General features: G+C 51.3%; 1 protein-coding gene across 8 annotated transcripts in view; it reads left to right on the top strand.

The window, feature by feature from the left end:
- Nucleotides 1–17,431, top strand: part of Cacna1a (calcium voltage-gated channel subunit alpha1 A) — a 306,123-nt gene that overhangs the window by 248,645 nt on the left and 40,047 nt on the right. For all 8 annotated transcript variants that reach the window (XR_015447494.1, XM_004872432.3, XM_004872431.3 and 5 more), the window contains 6 exons: nucleotides 911–970; nucleotides 1,520–1,626; nucleotides 10,766–10,865; nucleotides 13,778–13,938; nucleotides 15,628–15,765; nucleotides 17,206–17,407. Coding sequence is in view for 7 of the 8 variants with exons in the window: in XM_004872432.3 (XP_004872489.2) it covers nucleotides 911–970; nucleotides 1,520–1,626; nucleotides 10,766–10,865; nucleotides 13,778–13,938; nucleotides 15,628–15,765; nucleotides 17,206–17,407 (768 nt within the window). In the remaining variant the exon portion in view is untranslated. The remainder of the gene's footprint in view (nucleotides 1–910; nucleotides 971–1,519; nucleotides 1,627–10,765; nucleotides 10,866–13,777; nucleotides 13,939–15,627; nucleotides 15,766–17,205; nucleotides 17,408–17,431) is intronic.

Below are 17,431 nucleotides of genomic sequence, written 5' to 3'. Positions count from 1 at the left end.
GAACAGATGTACAATTTGACTTAGAAACAAAACAGCTTTAAAAGTGAGGGGGAAACACTGATGCTTGTGGCAGGGGCAGGGCCCTGGCAGCCTACAGTGCCCAGCATCACGCCCCAGATGAGGGTGTGAGCCTCAGATCCCAGAGCCTGGCCCCACACTCACTCAGCAAACATTTCTTGAGCACCTGCTTGGGTTCCTGGCACTGTGTCATGAGCTGGAGGGGCCTCAATGGTGCCAGTCCTTTTGCCGTGGGGCTGGCACTGGATGAGGAAGACAAACAGCCTCCCAGCACTCAGGAGGCTGAGGCAGGAGGGTCACCGTGAGTTCAAGGCCAGCCTGGGCTACACAGTGAGACCCTGTTTTGAGATAACAAAAATAAAAAAGATCATCGACAGCCATAACCATAGTGTGTCAAGAAGTGATGGGTACGAGAGTGGGGAGGTACAGATTTAGTGGGGAGAACAAATGCCTGGAGGTGGCATTTGAAAAAGGTGGGCCAGGGGAGGGTACAGTGGCAAAGTGGCACTGGACATAAGCAATGGGAGGAGAGGTGTGGCCTTGCCGGGAAGGATACAGTCAACCATGGCTTCCCCAGCACCACCTCAGTCCACCCAGAGCTTGGAGCAAATAGAAAGGCGTCCTTTGCATTGGTAAAGCCACTGCTCCGTGATTTGGTGGGGTTTGTCGCCCTCTGCCGGCCACCACCACTCACAACCCACAGCTCTGCCTCCAGCAAGGAAGGGCAGTTAGGGTCTCCTTCAGTGCTCACCTTTCCCTGCGTGCAGTGGCTACCTCTGCTCCGGGTGGAAATCTGCTCGTTGGGGACTCTGTGTTGCAGAGGGTGTTGTTAGATTCACAGAGCGCTCTGTGGGAGCAAGCATGTGACCCTGTGCCTTTCTGTTCCCTGCAGGTGCTGCGGTACTTTGATTATGTTTTTACAGGCGTCTTTACCTTTGAGATGGTCATCAAGGTAAGGGCAGAGAGAGCAGGGTGAAAGCCTGTCATCCCAGCACTCTAGGAAGCTGAGGCAGGAGGATCACAAATTTGAGCCTAGCCTGGGCAACTTAGCAAAACATAAATTTAAAAGCACTAAGAGCCTGGGGATTTAGCTCAGTAGTGCTGCTTCCTGCCTTGAAAGCGCAAGGTCCCAAGTTCAATCCCCGGTACAAAAAAAAAAGCACTAGGGATGCAGCTCAGTGCAAAGGCCCAGGGTTCAATGCCCAGTACAAAGAAAAAAGAGGAAGGAAGGAAGGAAGGAAGGAAGGAAAGAAGGAAGAAAGAAAGAAAGAAAAGAAAGAAAGAAAGAAGGAAAAGAAAGAAAGAAAAAGAAAGAAAGAAAAAGAATTTCTGGTGAATGGATCGAATATGGATGGATCCATCTGGTGGTTGGATTGTGCCCCAAAGTCTGGGCCTAGGCTGACCTGCAGGCTGTGGGCCCAAAAGAACAGCACCCTTGTCCAAAGGATGCCACAGCCCAGGGTAGAGCCAGAGTCCCAGCACCCTTTCCTGTCCCCTGCAGATGATTGACCTGGGCCTTGTCCTGCACCAGGGCGCCTACTTCCGAGACCTCTGGAACATCCTCGACTTCATTGTGGTCAGTGGGGCCCTCGTGGCCTTTGCCTTCACGTAAGTCGCCATGCAGGGCCCCATACAAGGCCACCTGTGGTTGGACTGGGGGACATGTTCCTGGGTACAGAGATGGGGATGTGGGCTCTGGGGCGGTGGGGACACCAGCATGCCCCCAGGAGGAGCTTCAACTAGCTTTGTGCATGACTGTGCACCATGGGGTGGGAGGAAACACTCTTACTTCTGCCTCCACACACATCAGAGGGCTCACCACATCATCGGCCCTGCTGTGCGCTTTCTGGGACATCTCATCCCCCTTCCACTCCACACCCTCTGCCCCACTGCTGTCTCTTTGGGAAACCCCTAAAAAGACAACCAGGACATAAGTGTGCATGAAAATCCTGACCCCATCTTGTGCCAGAGGCCTTGTCATCATAGCCCTGATGACATCCTGGTGTGTGTGTCACTTCTCCCACCAGTCTGAGGTCACTCTGCCCTCTCAAGGTCATGTGTCATCACACAGCCCTAAGTTGGTGCCCTAGTTGTAAGTGGTGACTTCCAGATGGTGCCTAAGGGTTGAACAGCCATTCCGAAATAGCACCGTGGAGCTTAGTAGCTATCTAAAAGGGTAACTGAGTCTGGGTGGCCATTCCAAGATGGCTTCTAACTTCTGGACAGTCATTTCAAAATGGCACCCTAGGGTGTAACAGGCATTCTGAGGGGGTGCCTGAGTTCTGGGCAGCCATCTCACAATGGCATCAAAGTTCTAAATACCCATTTCAAGATGGTGCCCAAGAAGTGAGCAGCCAATGCAAAATGGCAACCGAGTTCTGGGAGGCCATTTCAAAACGGCACCCAAGTGCTGGACAGCCATTTCAAGATGGCACCTTAGGGCTTAGCAAGTATGTTGAGAGGGTGTGTGAGTCCTGGATACCCATTTCAAAATGGCATCAAAGTTCTAAATTGCCATTTGAAGAAGGTGCCTGTGAGTTGAACATCCATTCCCAGATGACATGCTAGGGCTATGTAGCCATTCCTCTTAGAGCTTATCTCAAAATGGCAACTGAGTTCTGGGCAGCCATTTCAAGATGGCACACCATTTCTAGTAGCCATTTCAAGATGGAACCCTGGGGCTTCATAGCCACTCCAAAGCTGGTGCCTGACTTCTGGGCAGCCATTTCAAGATGGTATCTGAATTCTGGGCATTCTTTTGAAGGTAATGCCCGAGGGCTGAGCTGCCATTCCAAGATGGTTCCTGAGTCCTGGGTGGCCATTCCAGGGTAGCCCTCAAGGGCTGAGCAGCCATTAGCCCTTAGGGGCCTGGTAGTGAGTTTAGCAGTACCATCCCCACATTAGAGACCTTTGTTACAGACTAAAAGGTGACAGATTCAGGAGCGGATCTTGAGGACCCAGCCTCAGAGGTCACAGAGTCCTGTCAAAGAAGTCATTCCCAAAAGGAGGGTCTTGTAGGGATCCTGAGCCTGCAGTGGGAAATCCTAGGTCCCTCCTCAGCAGGCGGAGTACTGAACAGTCTCCGCGACCTGACAGAGGGCCCGGATAGCGCCCCGTTCCCAATTCCAGAGCTAAACCAGGCCACCCTCAGTCTGCCCTGGAAACACAGCAAGGTCAGGTTGGGTCTAGGTAAGAACTCTCCAGGCTTCAGGGCACTGGAGCTGGGGACGCGGCATGAAGGGGGCAGCTGGCGTCTGTGACTGGCTGACATCCCCACTCCTCCTCTGTCCCTCACTGTCTCCTTCCTTGCCTCTCTTTCCACCCTTTCTTCACCTCTCCCTCTCCAGCTCCCTTCCTTCTTCTAAAGTAATTAAGTATTTATTATTTGAAGAAATCATAAATAACAACAAATCAGGGTGTCTGGCAACATTATCATTAAGATGTTCTGTAGGATCCGGGTGTGGTGGCACACCCCTGTCATCCCAGACTGTGGGAGGCCAAACCAGGAGGATCACAAGTTCAAGCCCAGCCTCCGCAATTTAGCAGTTTAGCGAGACCATGTCTCAAAATTTTAAAAAGTAAAAGCTGGGCGTGAGTCAGGGATTTAGCTCAGTGGTTCCACAGCCTGCCTCATAAGCGAAAGGTCCCGAGTTCGATCCCTGGTACCAAAAAAAAAAGGCTGGGCGTGATGGTGCACACCTGTAATCCTAGAATTTGGGAGGGTGAGGAAGGAGGATCACCAGGAGTTCAAGGCCAGCCTGGACTACAGCAAGAACCTGTCTCAAAAAAACAAAAAAAATTAAAATAATCTTTTAAATGAGCTGAGCTGAGGATAGAGCTCAGTGCAAAGGCCCTGGGTTCAATCCTCAGTGCTAGGGGAATTGGGAGAGGTTCTGTAGGAAATAAATAAATGCACAATAAACTAGGGGAGGAAGATTGCCATAGACCAGACAAGGGGCTGGTGTCCTATATGAAAAGTTCTTGCAAAGCAAGAAAAACCTAAATCTCAGTAGGTCTATTAAGAAAGGAAGTAGGGCCGGGATGTGGCTCAGCAGCGTGGCACCTGCCTGGCAAGCCTAAGGTCCTGAGTTCCATCCCTGGTACCGGAAAAAAAAAGGGATGTGAACAGGAGTTTCACAGACTGCTGATAGCTAATAAAAAGGGGCCCCAAATGAGGTGGTGCACACCTGTGATTCCTGGAGCATCTTGAGTTCGAGGCCAGCCTGGACTGCAAGAGAAAGGCGGCTGGGGAGTCAGCCTGGAGAACTTTAGGTAATCACAGTGTATGTGAGAGCGTGATGCTGTAGGCTTCTTTCTCCCTCCGTCTCCTATTTAAGCAGATCCTTCAGACGTCAGGCAGGCGGCATATGAGAAAACTTAGACTCTGAAAAGCCAGAACCTCTACCACGCTGAGCCTGGAGTAGAGCGGTTCCCTAGGAGGTGACCTAAGGCTTTCTGTCCCCTCCCTGCTCCTGCCATCTCTGCCCTCATCCTGTCTCTCCCCACCCACCCGGAAGCCTGCTCCCAAGTCGAGCTGTCCGGGTCCCCTGGGTAGTGTGGCCTGCAGGAAGCCCTCTGCCGTCACCCATCCACCCAGAGGGTCCGACCACCCTGACCTGAGCTGTGGGGTGGGCTGGGGTGGGGCCTTCAGCCCCAGGCAGAGCCCGGGTAGAGGAGGAAGCCCAGCAGATGCAAGCTCTCCAGGCCCTGTGGGCAGCGTCTGTGGGCAGAGTCCCAGGTGCCGGAGAAGGATGGGGTGACCATGTGTGTCCCGCAGTCCACACCCTGTGCCCCTTTGCCCTATGGGAACTGATGCTCCACACTCTGAGAAGGGGACCTGTTGCCATCTGGTCCCTCTGGATTCGGGCCCGGAGAAACCTTCCAGTCCCCAACCTTTGAGCCTGTGCTGTTATGAGCCAAGTTCACAACAGGCTCTGGAGTCACCATGAGCCTGCTTTGGGGGTTGTTTTGGTTATGGTTTTTGGTTTTTGAGTTTCTTTGGTTCTGGGGATTGAACCCAGGGCCTTTGCACTGAGCTCCACCCTCAGCCCTTTTTTATGTTTTATTTCGAGACAGAGTCTCACCATGTTGCCCAAAATAGCCTCAAACTTGAAACCCTCCTGCGTCGGCTTCCCATAGTGCACCACCATCCCCAAGAATGGCCCCACAAGCCTCTTCTTTAAGCAGATCCTGTCATAGGCTGAGGTGTGGCTTAGGGGTCAGTGCTTGCCTGACACATGTGAGGCCCGGGCTTCCATCCCCAGCACCACAGAAACATAAAGTGAAATTAAGGTCCGTGAGCAGAAGGGTTCCTGTGCCTGTGGCCCTGAGCTCTGCCGAGTCCCCTTTTCAGACACAGTCGAGCATTGTGTGGCAACAGGGACACAGCCTAAGAAGCGAGTCATGGGCACCTCTGTCACTGCACTCACCAGGAGGCCCCATGTTTTCACCACGAGCCCATGTTGCACATCAGCACCAGGGTTGGTACAGACACACATCACAGCTCAGTCCTTTTCACTTCCTCCCCTCCTGTCCATCCCCTCTCCTTCCTTCCCCAGGCCCCTTCTCATGTCCACAAAGTCTACCTCCCTGTTTCCTACCATCTAGCCTTCATTTTGCTCTTTAATTTATTTATACTTTGGGTTTCTCATGTAAGAGAAACCACACAGTACTTAACCTTCTGTGCCTGCTTTATGGCACTTACCGTTAGGGTGTCAAGATGCATCCATTTTCCTCCACATGATTCAGGTTTATCCTTCTTCATGGCAGAGCAGTACTCCGCCGGATGTAAACACATTTTCTTTATGAGTGATGCAATTGTATGGTGATGCCTTGACCGAAACATCTTTTTGCGGTGCTTGACTGTATAAAGTTGTACAGGGTCAAGAAGTAGTCCGCCCCTGGGCATCACAGTGCACACTAGTAATCCCAGTACTCTAGGAGATGGAGGCAGGAGGATCACCAGATCCACCCCAGCCCAGGCAACTCAACGATTTAGCAAGACCTTGTCTCAAAATAAAAATATTTTAGGAAGGACTGAGGCTGTAGCGTGGTGTGAAAGCCCTGGGTTCAATCCTCAGCAAAAAGAATGTTGAAATCTGCAGTTCACAGTGACTGGGCAGCCTGCGCTGCAGTGAACTTGAGAACCCTCCTCGTGACTTGGAAACCCTGCATGCTCAGACGTTCCTACTTGGAAGGTTCTTTCCCTGTGTGGGGCACATGGGCAGAGATTTCTGGCCACTCTGTGTGCGTCTCCTGCTCTGGACTCTCTCGGGGAGTAGAGGCGGGGGAGATTGTTTGGCCAGTGCCAGGAACTTGGTCCAGCGGGACCGTGGCAGACTGCATCTGGGGCCGTCACTGCCTGAATACTGGACAGGCCCCGCACAGCCCCAGTGGCCTGGATCAAGCCAGTCCTGCTACCTCCCCTCTAACTGCCCAAAGCAGTGAAGGAGCCCAGAGCTGCTACTTTGCCCTCAAGGAAAGTTAGAGAATCCACTCCTCCTCACTGCAGATTCCCACCTCTGTGGCCTGTGAGCGCAGTGCTTTCTGACTTTCCTTGTGGGCAGAGTAGAGGAGGTCCGAGGCTCTCAATTTGCTTCTTCTCCTTAGTCTTTTGCTTTATCTGTCCCTGTCTGCTCCCAGCAAGTGTCAGGTTTCTCTCTGGATGTACCAGTCCCTTAGCCTCCCTGTGCCTCAGTTTCCCCATGCAGCAGGGAACGCGGACTAGGCCATAATAAACACAGTGACCCCACACACACACACACGCCACCCAGTTGGGCTCTGTGATCCCGGCACTTGGGACGCTGAGGCAAGAGGACTGCCCCAAGTTCAAAGCCATCCTGGACTACATAGCTAGTCCCTGTCTCAAAAACAACAGACAAAAACAATTGCAGCCTTGTTTGTAATCTGCATCCACAGTGCGAAAGCAGGGCTATTGTCAGCCTTGGTTAGCAGATGGGGAAACTGAGGTACACAGGGAAGTGGGTCCAGCCCGGACCTGAGGCGGCCCCAGGAGGTGCAGGATCTCCCAGGCCAGGTGAGGCCGGTCCTCTCGAGTGCAGAGGCCAGGACTCTGCCTGGGCCGAAACTGTGGTCCCGACCTGAGCGCCCCCACCCTCCCGAGACTGTGTGTGTGTCCTCCATCCCCTACCGTGTCCGTGTCCCTGTGACTCCATCAGCACACCATTTCACAAGCCATTGGCATCGCCCGAATGTCACACACTCTGCCCAGGCCTGGGGCAGTGGCTGACAACACTCAGCAGGACCACGATCCTGTCCTCACTGCCAGAAGCCCGTCAGGTGTGGCTCCTGCCCCCAAGGCGGGACTACAGGCCAGCACTGCTGACAGAGTGCCTGGATCAAGCCGTGCCTGCACCCATAGGGGCCACACTTCCAGGAAGCCACAGAAGGAGCCCCTTTGCTTCCATTTTATCTTGAAACAGACGCCACTTGAAAGGCATTATTCTCCCTGTGGGGGAGGAAATGGAAAGAGGAGCAGGTGGGTTCTCGAGCCTGGGTTTGAAACAGCCTGCTACTGCCCAGCTGCATGGCCTAGGGATAATTGTTCTCCCTCTCCGGGCTTCAGTTTCCTCATCTGGCAAGTGGGCATCACAGTCCCATCTTCATGAAGTCAGATGCAGTGACGTTCACAGAACTTCCGGGTTGCACTCAAAGTCAGCAACCCAAGCAGAGATCACTGTCAACGGAAGTTCCTTCAATTGTCCACAAAGTAGAATCTGTCCACGTTTGCGTGCGCTGATCCTTGGACACACTGCGGGGCGTGGTGGCGCACAGCTGGAATCCCAGCACTCCGGGAGGCTGAGCCAGGAGGGTCACCATGAGTTCAGGGCCAGCCTGGGCTACATAGCAAGACCCTGTCTCAAAAACCCAAAAACATAGTAAATATGTACTAAAGCCAAGGGCTCATGGGACCCATGAAGTGTATGAGTACCCTACCCCATTTCCCAGATGGGGTCAGGAGAGACAAGCAGGATTTAAACCCAGGCCCTCTCCCAACCCAGAGCTCATCTTTCCAGACCAGCTTCACCCTCCCAGGCCAGAACTTCTGGGAACAAAAGGGATTTCCTTCGCCTTGGTGGCCCACAGCTACTTGAAATGTGGCTTCCTTGGGTGCTCTGGCCAGGCAGGGATCGAGTCTGGTGGATGTGGGGCCAGAGGCATGACGAGATCTGCCGTCCTGATCCACCCCTCCGGGTCCCCGGGCGGGAATCGGGGGCTTGGGGACCATGCGGCGGTGTCGTGTGTACGTGTCTGTGCGTGTCCTGTGTTCTCTTCTGAGGCCGCTTACGACCTGTCTCTCCCTCCAACGCCACCTCTCCAGGAGCAGCACACGGTAAAGTCTCTCGCTCTCGCTCGCTCGCTCTCATTCTGTCTCTCGTCCTCCGTGCTCTGGTGCAGTCACGTCAGTTCTGGCCTCTTCTCCATGGCCCTGTGCCCTTGCGGCTGTCCTGTTGCTTATGATGACCAGAATCTACTCTCCCGTGGCCAAGGGGACCAAGGGCTCTTGGCTGTGACCTCGCCGTGACTCACCAGCTCTGGCAGAAAATAGAGCAGGCGATGGGGTCTGGGGCGGGCGGTTAGCAGAGTCGGGGCCTCTGGCTCCCCAGGTGGGAGAAGCCAGGAGGCTCTAGCTGGAGAGAGCAGGTGCACCCTTCGAGGTGTCTGCACATGCAGCAAGTCTGGCTTCAGGAACAGTGCCTGTGTTCCCTGGGGTCCTCTCAGGACAGCTTCTGGGCCTCGGGTCCTTCCTCCTCCTGGGGGAGAGAGCACTAATGCTGGTGGGGTCCATCTCAGATGAGGGAACGCAGGCACCCAGGCAGACAGTTCTCCAGCAGCAGTCCTTTGGCACATGCAGAGTTCAGCCCTTAGCTACTTGGGAGACTGAGGCAGGAGGATGTCGAGTTCATCCTGGGTAACAGCAATTTAGCAAGAACCTGTCTCAAAATAAAAACAGGCTAGGAAATGTAGCTCTGTGGTAAAGGGCTTGCCTAGCATACAGGAGGTACTGGGGTACAAATGAGGGGAAATTGTGGGTGTCTGGATGCCATAAGACCACCGGCACACATTGAAGTTTCTGCTGCAATAAAGACGCCAGGTGTGGTGGCACACGCCTGTGATCCCAGCACTCAGGAGGCTGAGACAGCCCAGCCTGGACTACATAGCGAGACCCTGTCTCAAAAACAACTTACTGAGACTGCTGGGTCTTGTAGCACTAAAATGTAGCTCTTCTGACTCCCTGAAGAATACCAGAAAGGTACCTAAAAGAAAGGCAAAATTTTTTTTAATTGATGTTTTTGCACATGGCTCTGCAGGCTCATCATAGTGAGGGCCTCAGGGGCCGTGACCACAGGAAGAGGTTTTCACCCAGGAACACTGTCCTGGGTCCATTCAGGGTCCTTGGGCCAGAGCTGGGTCGGGAGCCAGGGTCAGAAAAAGTGGAGCTAGCAGCAATTCCGGCGCCAGCCCCGGGCCCTCTGTCCAGTGCCAGGCGTCAGGATCCTCCCAAGGCAGGGCTAAGGCGGCAGAGCCAGTGAGGGGTTGGCCTGGAACTTGGACTTGGAGTTGGGCTGTGCCTTGGGAGTGGACGAAGACAAAGGGCATGGCTGAGGCAGGAGCCACACGGCAAAACCCAGACAGAGGCTGGCAAGCTTTCAGGAGCCGGGTCAGTGTGGCGAGTCAGGCTGGATTTCAGAGAGCATCGAGGGCTGTGTCCAGAAGTCTGCATAGCTCTGCTAAGAGTCCAGTCTCCGGGATTCTCAGGGACTGTGACCTGCTCTGCCTGCTGGCTTCGGCCACCGTGGGCAGAAACAGGGGAAGAAGAGAAAATGGGGATTTGGGGAAGGAGGTGGTGAAGGGTGGGGGCGTCTGAGGCGGACGACGTTTGGGGAGATGCCCCAAAGTGGAGGAGGCCGGGGTGGCACAGGCAGCCGGGACTCAGAGCTGCTGGTGCGGGCCCTGGGTGGGGGTGGTGCCACTGTCCACCAGCCCTTCCTGGGTGTCTGGGACCTGCGAGGTCTACGTTGCTGAGCTCGGCCTGGCAGAGCCTGGGTCACATCTTGGTGAAGCCCTGTGGTGGCCATGGGTGCAGATGCCCTCCAGAGGCTGAGGCAGGAGCCCATGATGGCCAGCATCGGCATCTGAAATGACCATGGGGTGTTTTCCTCCCTGTGGGCCCCAGATAGGCACAAGGAGGTCTCTGTCCAAAGGGCGTCCTCAGTCCTGTTGGAAAGAGGGGGACCCCATTGTCTAAAACCATTTTTAAAGAGAGCACAGGAGCCCTCGACTCCCACCCCAAGAAGTTTCTTGGAAATCACTGTGCAGGGATTAGGGGTGGGCAGCAAGCTGAGGACCACCCCACGCCAGGTAGCATCAGAAACCAACCCGAGCCAGGCGTGATGCCACACTCCTGTGATCCCAGCACTCGGGAAGCTGAGACAGGAAGATTGCTGTGAGTTTGAGGCCAGCCTCAATAGCCAGCCTCTGTCTCAAAAGAAAAAGAAACCAACCCTGAGACCAGAACCCCAAGAGCCTCAGCCTGCTGCCTCCCCTGCCCAGTCGGAGCAGGCAAACCCGGCAACTCTTGTCAAGGAAGGGCAGGGTGCACCTGGCTCACACCAGACTTTAGACCTGAGAAGGTGGGGTCAGTGGAGCTGCAAGACTTCCCACCTCCCACTCCTGACTGCCACTCTTTCTCTTCCCTTCTCCCTGCCCTGATGTCCCTCCACAGTGGCAATAGCAAAGGAAAGGACATCAACACAATTAAATCTCTCCGAGTCCTCCGGGTGCTACGACCTCTCAAAACCATCAAGCGGTTGCCAAAGCTTAAGGTGAGATTCCAGAAGGTGGGGGTGGAGAGGGTGCTTTCAGGGTTGCCATATACAATTGAACAGGTTGTACACTGCTCAGTACCACGTCAGGTAGATGTGGTACACACCTGTAATCCCAGCTACTTAGGAAGCTGAAGTGGGAGGATCACGAGTTCAAAGCCAGCCTGGTCAGTTTAGACCTTTTCTCAACATTTAAAAAGAGAGGGGCTGGGGATTTAACTCGGTGGTGCCATGCCTGAGTTCAATCCCCAGTACCAAAACCAAAATATTTTTTTAAGATATTGTTTTTTAAAAGGTCTGGGGATGTAGCTCATTGCACAGGACCTGGGTTCAATCCCTAGAACTGCAAAAATAACAATTAAAAGGAAGGTGGATTAGTAGTAAGTGCTTGCCTAGCATATGTGAGTTCCTGGGTTCGATTCCCAGTACTCTTAAAACTTTTTGTCAAGAACATTACACCAGGGGCTGGGAATTTAGCTCAGTGGCACCACGCCTGCCTCACAACTGCAAGGTCCTGAGTTTGATCCCTAGTACCAAAAGAAAAAGGCCAAGGATGTAGCTCAGTGGCACCGCACCTGCCTAGCAACCACAAGGTCCAGAGTTCAATCTGCCATAGTGGGGGGGGGGGAATATTACATGGAAAGGAGTGCTGATAACATTTCACAACCTTCACAAATGAGAGTATATTTATTATTACAATGTCTAGCAGGTAGCAGTAAAGTGAATTCGCCTGACAACCCTTACTATTATAGCAGTTTTACACTATGTGAAATGTCAAGTCTGATTCCTTGTCTTAATTCATGTGAAGGTATTTTATCGACATTTCCAAAATGAGGGGATCATTCTAACCTGAGAAGCAGGAAATTAAGCTTCTGGTCCTATGTAACCTTTAACTCATTATCCACTTAGTGTAGGTTCCCAATTTCCCCATTCCAAAATGTCTGAGCCAGCATTTCCCAAAAGCTTACCATGGAAAGAAGAAAGAAGAAGGGAAGAGAGGAAGGGAGGGGAGATAAGGAGAATCCTGGTATTCAAGCACCCCTTTTCAATTTAGGTTTCACATAAGGGCCACCTGTATCACTTGATATGTTTCATTAAGTCAGGTCACTTAATTTTTCTTACTTAAGTGAGCTTATTTTAAAAGGAAAGGCTCAGCTGGACATAGTGGTACATGCCTTTCATCCCAGCACTTGGGAGGCTGAGGCAGGAGGATCACAAGTTCAAGGTCAACCTGGGCTCCACAATGAGTTCAAGGCAACCCTATCTCAAAAAAGCCAAAGAAAACTTAAAAGGCTCTGCCACATCTCTCACGTGAAAATCCAGACCCCACTGTTAATAGAAGATAAAACTAAACTTTTCTTGTAAGAAAATGAAATGCTGCTACTAAAAGCTAGCCAAAGAAGCCTCCAGGCCAAAGGCTTTGAATATGGATAGCTACTCTTTCTTGGCTAGGAGAAAGTAGCAGGGAGAGGAATGGGAGACAAAAAAATTAATTGAAAAACAAAGTGAAAAGAGAAAGTACCATGGTCAGGCACTAACATAGTAGCATCAAAGCAGGACTCTCTCCCTTGCTCAAAAGGAATGGAAGGAAACTGGAGAGGAATAACTCTGTTACCATGTGATTCTATGCTGGGTTCCTGTGTCATCTAAAAGTATCTCTGAGCAAGGCAAGGTGGCGTAGGCATGTCATCCCAGCACTCTGGGGAGGCTGAGGCAGGAGGATCCCAAGTTTGAACCCAGCCTAGGCAACTTAGCAGTTTGGCAAGAACCTGACTCAAAATAACAAAAATGGCCTGGGGATGGAGCTCAGTGCAAAGGCCCTGGATTCAGTCCCCAGTTCTGGAAAAAATAAAAATAAAATGAAATACTTGATTTCAGGTACTTCTGATGTCCTGTTTGTGAGAAAGTGTCCCTCCTGACTGGAAATCAGATGAGTGTCCCATTTAGGGGATGCATGTTAAACAAGAGAGATGGCTGCACTTCAGAATTAAAAGCTTGAAACACATGGGACCTCAGTCATTCAGTTCACCATCTTCCCATCACAACCCCCCTTGAACACCTGAAAACCTGTCCTTCCTACCCTGGAGAAGGCTGGCCACACTCCACCCATGAGCCCCTTAGCCTCAGCCATCCTTGACAACCACTTGTGATTGGGAAATAATGCAAATTTGGAGTCAAATAGAAGACATTCTGAAAAGGCCAAGGCAAATCCAGAAACCCCCAGCCATGTCCAATGGGCAGAGCTGCAGTCAGTGAGGTGGGGGACATTCCAAGCTGGGACCCCCTAATCTTCTCTGGGAGAGGATGGGAGATTCCATCTGGCATGTACAGATTCAACTGGCTTGAAAACACTATGTTGAAGGAGGTGCTAGTAATATCGCAGCCTTCCTATGCCTTATCCCAAGCACACAGAGTCATCTCTGAAATCCAGAGAATTCCCCACTTCTCAGCAGGCAAAAAGGAGACCACAAGGGAAGCTGAGGGAGGACAGTGGTCTTTCAACCATCTCTGGATCACTTAGAACCCTTGGTACAATGAAAATATGGGGAAGTCATTGTTATACTGTTCTGTTTAGGAAATCAGGACTAGGAAAAATCTACATGCTCAGGACAGATAGAATTTTTTCCAAATATTTTCCATCCAAGGTTGGTTGAGTCCATAGATAACCTATGGGTGCCCAGCATGGGTAGCACATGCCTCTAATTCCAGCTATTCGTGAGGCCGAGGCAGGAAGATCTTGAGTTCAAGGCCAGCTTGGGCTACATAGGGAGACTCTGTCCTTCCATTCACCCACCCCCCCAAAAAATAGAACCCACAGGAACAGAGGGGGACAACTCTCCTTCAGTGGCACAGGCTGCTGGAACAGGCTGGCCAGGGTCCTAGCCCCTCTCCTCTTTCTCGCCCACCCCCAGGCTGTGTTTGACTGTGTGGTGAATTCACTCAAGAACGTCTTCAACATCCTCATTGTCTACATGCTCTTCATGTTCATCTTCGCGGTGGTGGCTGTGCAGCTCTTCAAGGGGAAATTTTTCCACTGTACTGACGAGTCCAAGGAGTTTGAGAAGGATTGTCGGTGGGTCTCACTCCCTGGGGCTGGCACAGGCTAGGCCATGGCCAGGGGCACCAATGACCAGGGCTTGGAGATGGGAGCCCTTTGGTGTTGAGAGGGAATCGATGGTAACTAACCTGGATCTGGATAAGAAAAGTTTGGGGGCCAGGGATTTAGCTCATTGGTTCTGCCACCTGTCTCATAAGCGCAAGGTCCTGAGTTTGATCCCTGATAGAAAAAAGAAAAGTTTGGGAATTTGAATACCCTACCCTACCCCATCACAGCAGGAAAATCATAAACTTTTGTCTCCTTTGTCACATGGGGGCATTAATACACTTGCATGGGTCCTCCTTTGAAGCTTGCCACATGCAGATATTAAAACACATCCATCAAGCTTTCTTTGAAACCTTTCTGACAGAGCTGTTCCAGCATTCAGTATCATAGGGTGGGGGTGCAGCTCAGTGGTAACCACTTGCCTGTCATGCATGAGGCCCTGGGTTTGATCTTCAATAGCACAAAAAAAATTTTCATCATATTTTGAGACAGGAAGTTTGTACACTGCATGCCCCACCTAAGGCATGAATACTCCCAGCAGCCCTGAAATCAGACAGAATATTTCTGTCGAGAAACATGCAGCAATTTGTCCCAAATATGGTAAATAATGAGTATAAAGAGTGTTCCATCCAATCAGGGCTGGGTTTGTTGCCAGATGAATTACATTCATCATTAATTCTTTCTGACCAAGGGCCAAGAGGTAATTTTGTCTTTGCAGACCACATGATCTCTGTTTTGCTTGCCCAGTTTTGCGCTTATATCTCAGAAGTAGATGTAGGTACTAGACCAATGAACATGCATGGTTGTACTCCAATAAAACTTTATTTCTGGAAACTAAATGCTTAAAAAAAACACACCAGGGATTATGTTGTCCAAGCTAGTTATGAACTGTTGGGCTCAAGGAACCTTCCTGCCTCAGCTTCCACAGTAACTCAAACTACAAGTATTTGCCAACACACCTGGCTGGAAACTGAAATTTGAGAAATACCAAGACCCTGTCACACACACACAAACACACACACACACACTCCTGAAATTTGAATTTTATATGATTTTTTAATTGTCATGAAAGCATATGTTATTTAAATGTAAATGTTCTCAGCTTGCAGGCCCTACAGTGGTGAGTGGTCCAGTTTGGGCTGTGAGCTGTGGCTGACCAGTCCCTGCATGAGGAGGAAGAGATTTGGCCCTCAGACCTTCCTGGGTTTTAGAATTGTGCAGAAGGGTTGTGACCTCAGGGCACTCTCCCCTGTCACGGAGCCAATGTCATGACTGATTCTCAGATATCCAGGGGATTGATTCTGGAATCTGTTTGGATACCAAATTCAATAGGTGCTCGAGGCTCTTAAAATGGCATAATAGCCAGACATGGCGGCCCACACCTGTGATCCCAGCACTCTGGGAGGCTGAGGCAGGAGGATCACAAGTTCAAGCCCAGCCTGGGCAACCGAGCCACTTAGCTGGACCCTGTCTTGAAATAAAAAAGGGCTGAGGATGTAGCTCAGCCCCAAAGCCCTAGGTTCAGTCCCCAGTACTGCAAAAGAAAAAAGGAAGAGAGGGAGGTAGGAGAGAAAAGAGAGAGAGAGAGAAAGAGAGAGAGAGGCAGGCCAATGCTCCGAGCCCTCCTCCTGTTGACTAATGGTGCCCTGTCCACGGCAGCGGCAAGTACCTCCTGTATGAGAAAAATGAGGTGAAGGCCCGGGACCGAGAGTGGAAGAAGTATGAGTTCCATTATGACAACGTCCTCTGGGCCCTGCTGACGCTCTTCACAGTGTCCACAGGAGAAGGATGGCCACAGTGAGTACACACGGAGAGGCTGAGGCAGGAGGAGCTCAGGGCCTGGGGAGCAGGATGAGGGGCTGGGAGAAGGGTGGCTGTTGCTTCACAAGGTGGGGAGGGCCAGGGATTTAGCTCAGTGGTTCTGCCGCCTGCCTCACAAGCAAGGTGGGGAGCCTTGTAGATCCAAGGGGCCGTGGGCTAGGGGGAGGCAGGGAAGCTGAATCATGCAAGTTCAAGAATGGACCTGGTCTTTACTGAAAATCTTGAGCCAGGCATGGTGGCCCACACCTCTCTCCCAGCTACTCAGGAGGCTGAGGCAGAAGGATGGCAAATTTGAGGTCTTAAAAATTAAAAAGGCTGGGAGTGTGGCTGAGTGGTAGAACATCCCTGGGTTCAGTCCTCAGCAGTACCAAAATACCCCACAAAAAACCCAACCTAATATTTAATTCATCAAGAACTTTTTGCCATTCATTTTGATTTTTTAAAATACCACAGTGAGATTTTTTTTTAAATCCTGATTGCTTGTGTTTTGGGAGCCCTCATAATTTTTACCCAGGACAGACGCCTCCCTCTCCTCTCCTCATCCTGCCCTGGGCTTCCTCCTTGAGTCACGAGGATGTCTGGTTGGAGGCTGACAGAGCCCAGCACATGCCTTCTCTCCCTCCCCATCAAACACGAAACCCAAACACGCACGTCTACACCCCATGCCCACCTCTAGGACCCACACAAGTGAAGTCAGTGCTAGCCACAAGGCACCTTCAAGTGAATTATTTTTAAGCTGCCCATTTACCAGGCTTCACTTCTGTGTGTCAGAAAATCATTGCTGTACACCTAAACGATTTTGTTCAAATAAGACACTTAATGGCAACCTGCCAAAAAAAATCATCACAAATATACAAATCTGTCATGGCTACTATATGAAGTAGCACTGATGAAACACAGACCTCTTGGGCAGTGCACAACCTGTGCAGCTTTACAGAGCTGCTGTGCACAGATACTCTCCCACATGCATCCCTATCACACCTCCTCAGGGCCCACCACCTCCTGCAGCACAACTGACATACTCCTGCCATCACTCCCTGCTCACTCCCACTCATCAGCACAAATCTGGCTTCATTGTATACCTAAAATGTACCAATGAAATTAATAAAAAAAAAACACCAAAGGAAGACTCTTATGTTACATTAAACTGAAAAAAAAAATCTAGTTTCAAATCCCAAAGGGACCACAGCAGCTCCCTTTAAATTGCCGAGCCTCAGTTTCTTTGTGCATAAAAGGGAACTGGTCATCACCTCCCTGAGAGGTTTGCTGGGAAAACAAATGTTGAACATTATTTTTGGCACACAATAAACCATGATACGTAGCCATAGACATAACTGGCACCATTACCAGGGGACTTTCATCTCTCTTCCATCCTCTTTCCGTGTTCCCTCCTCCCCCCACCCCACCATTCTGCAGGGTGCTTAAGCACTCCGTGGATGCCACCTTTGAGAACCAGGGCCCCAGCCCCGGCTACCGCATGGAAATGTCCATCTTCTATGTCGTCTACTTTGTGGTCTTCCCCTTTTTCTTCGTCAACATCTTTGTGGCCTTGATCATCATCACCTTCCAGGAGCAGGGGGACAAGATGATGGAGGAGTACAGCCTGGAGAAAAATGAGGTACTGCATCCTGGTGCCCCGCAG

The sequence above is a fragment of the Heterocephalus glaber genome, unplaced genomic scaffold, assembly GCF_053883595.1.
Source record: "Heterocephalus glaber isolate CG9 unplaced genomic scaffold, H.glaber_assembly_v1.0 deba00001760, whole genome shotgun sequence".
NCBI lineage: Eukaryota > Metazoa > Chordata > Mammalia > Rodentia > Bathyergidae > Heterocephalus > Heterocephalus glaber.
This window is presented reverse-complemented; position numbering and strand designations above follow the sequence as displayed.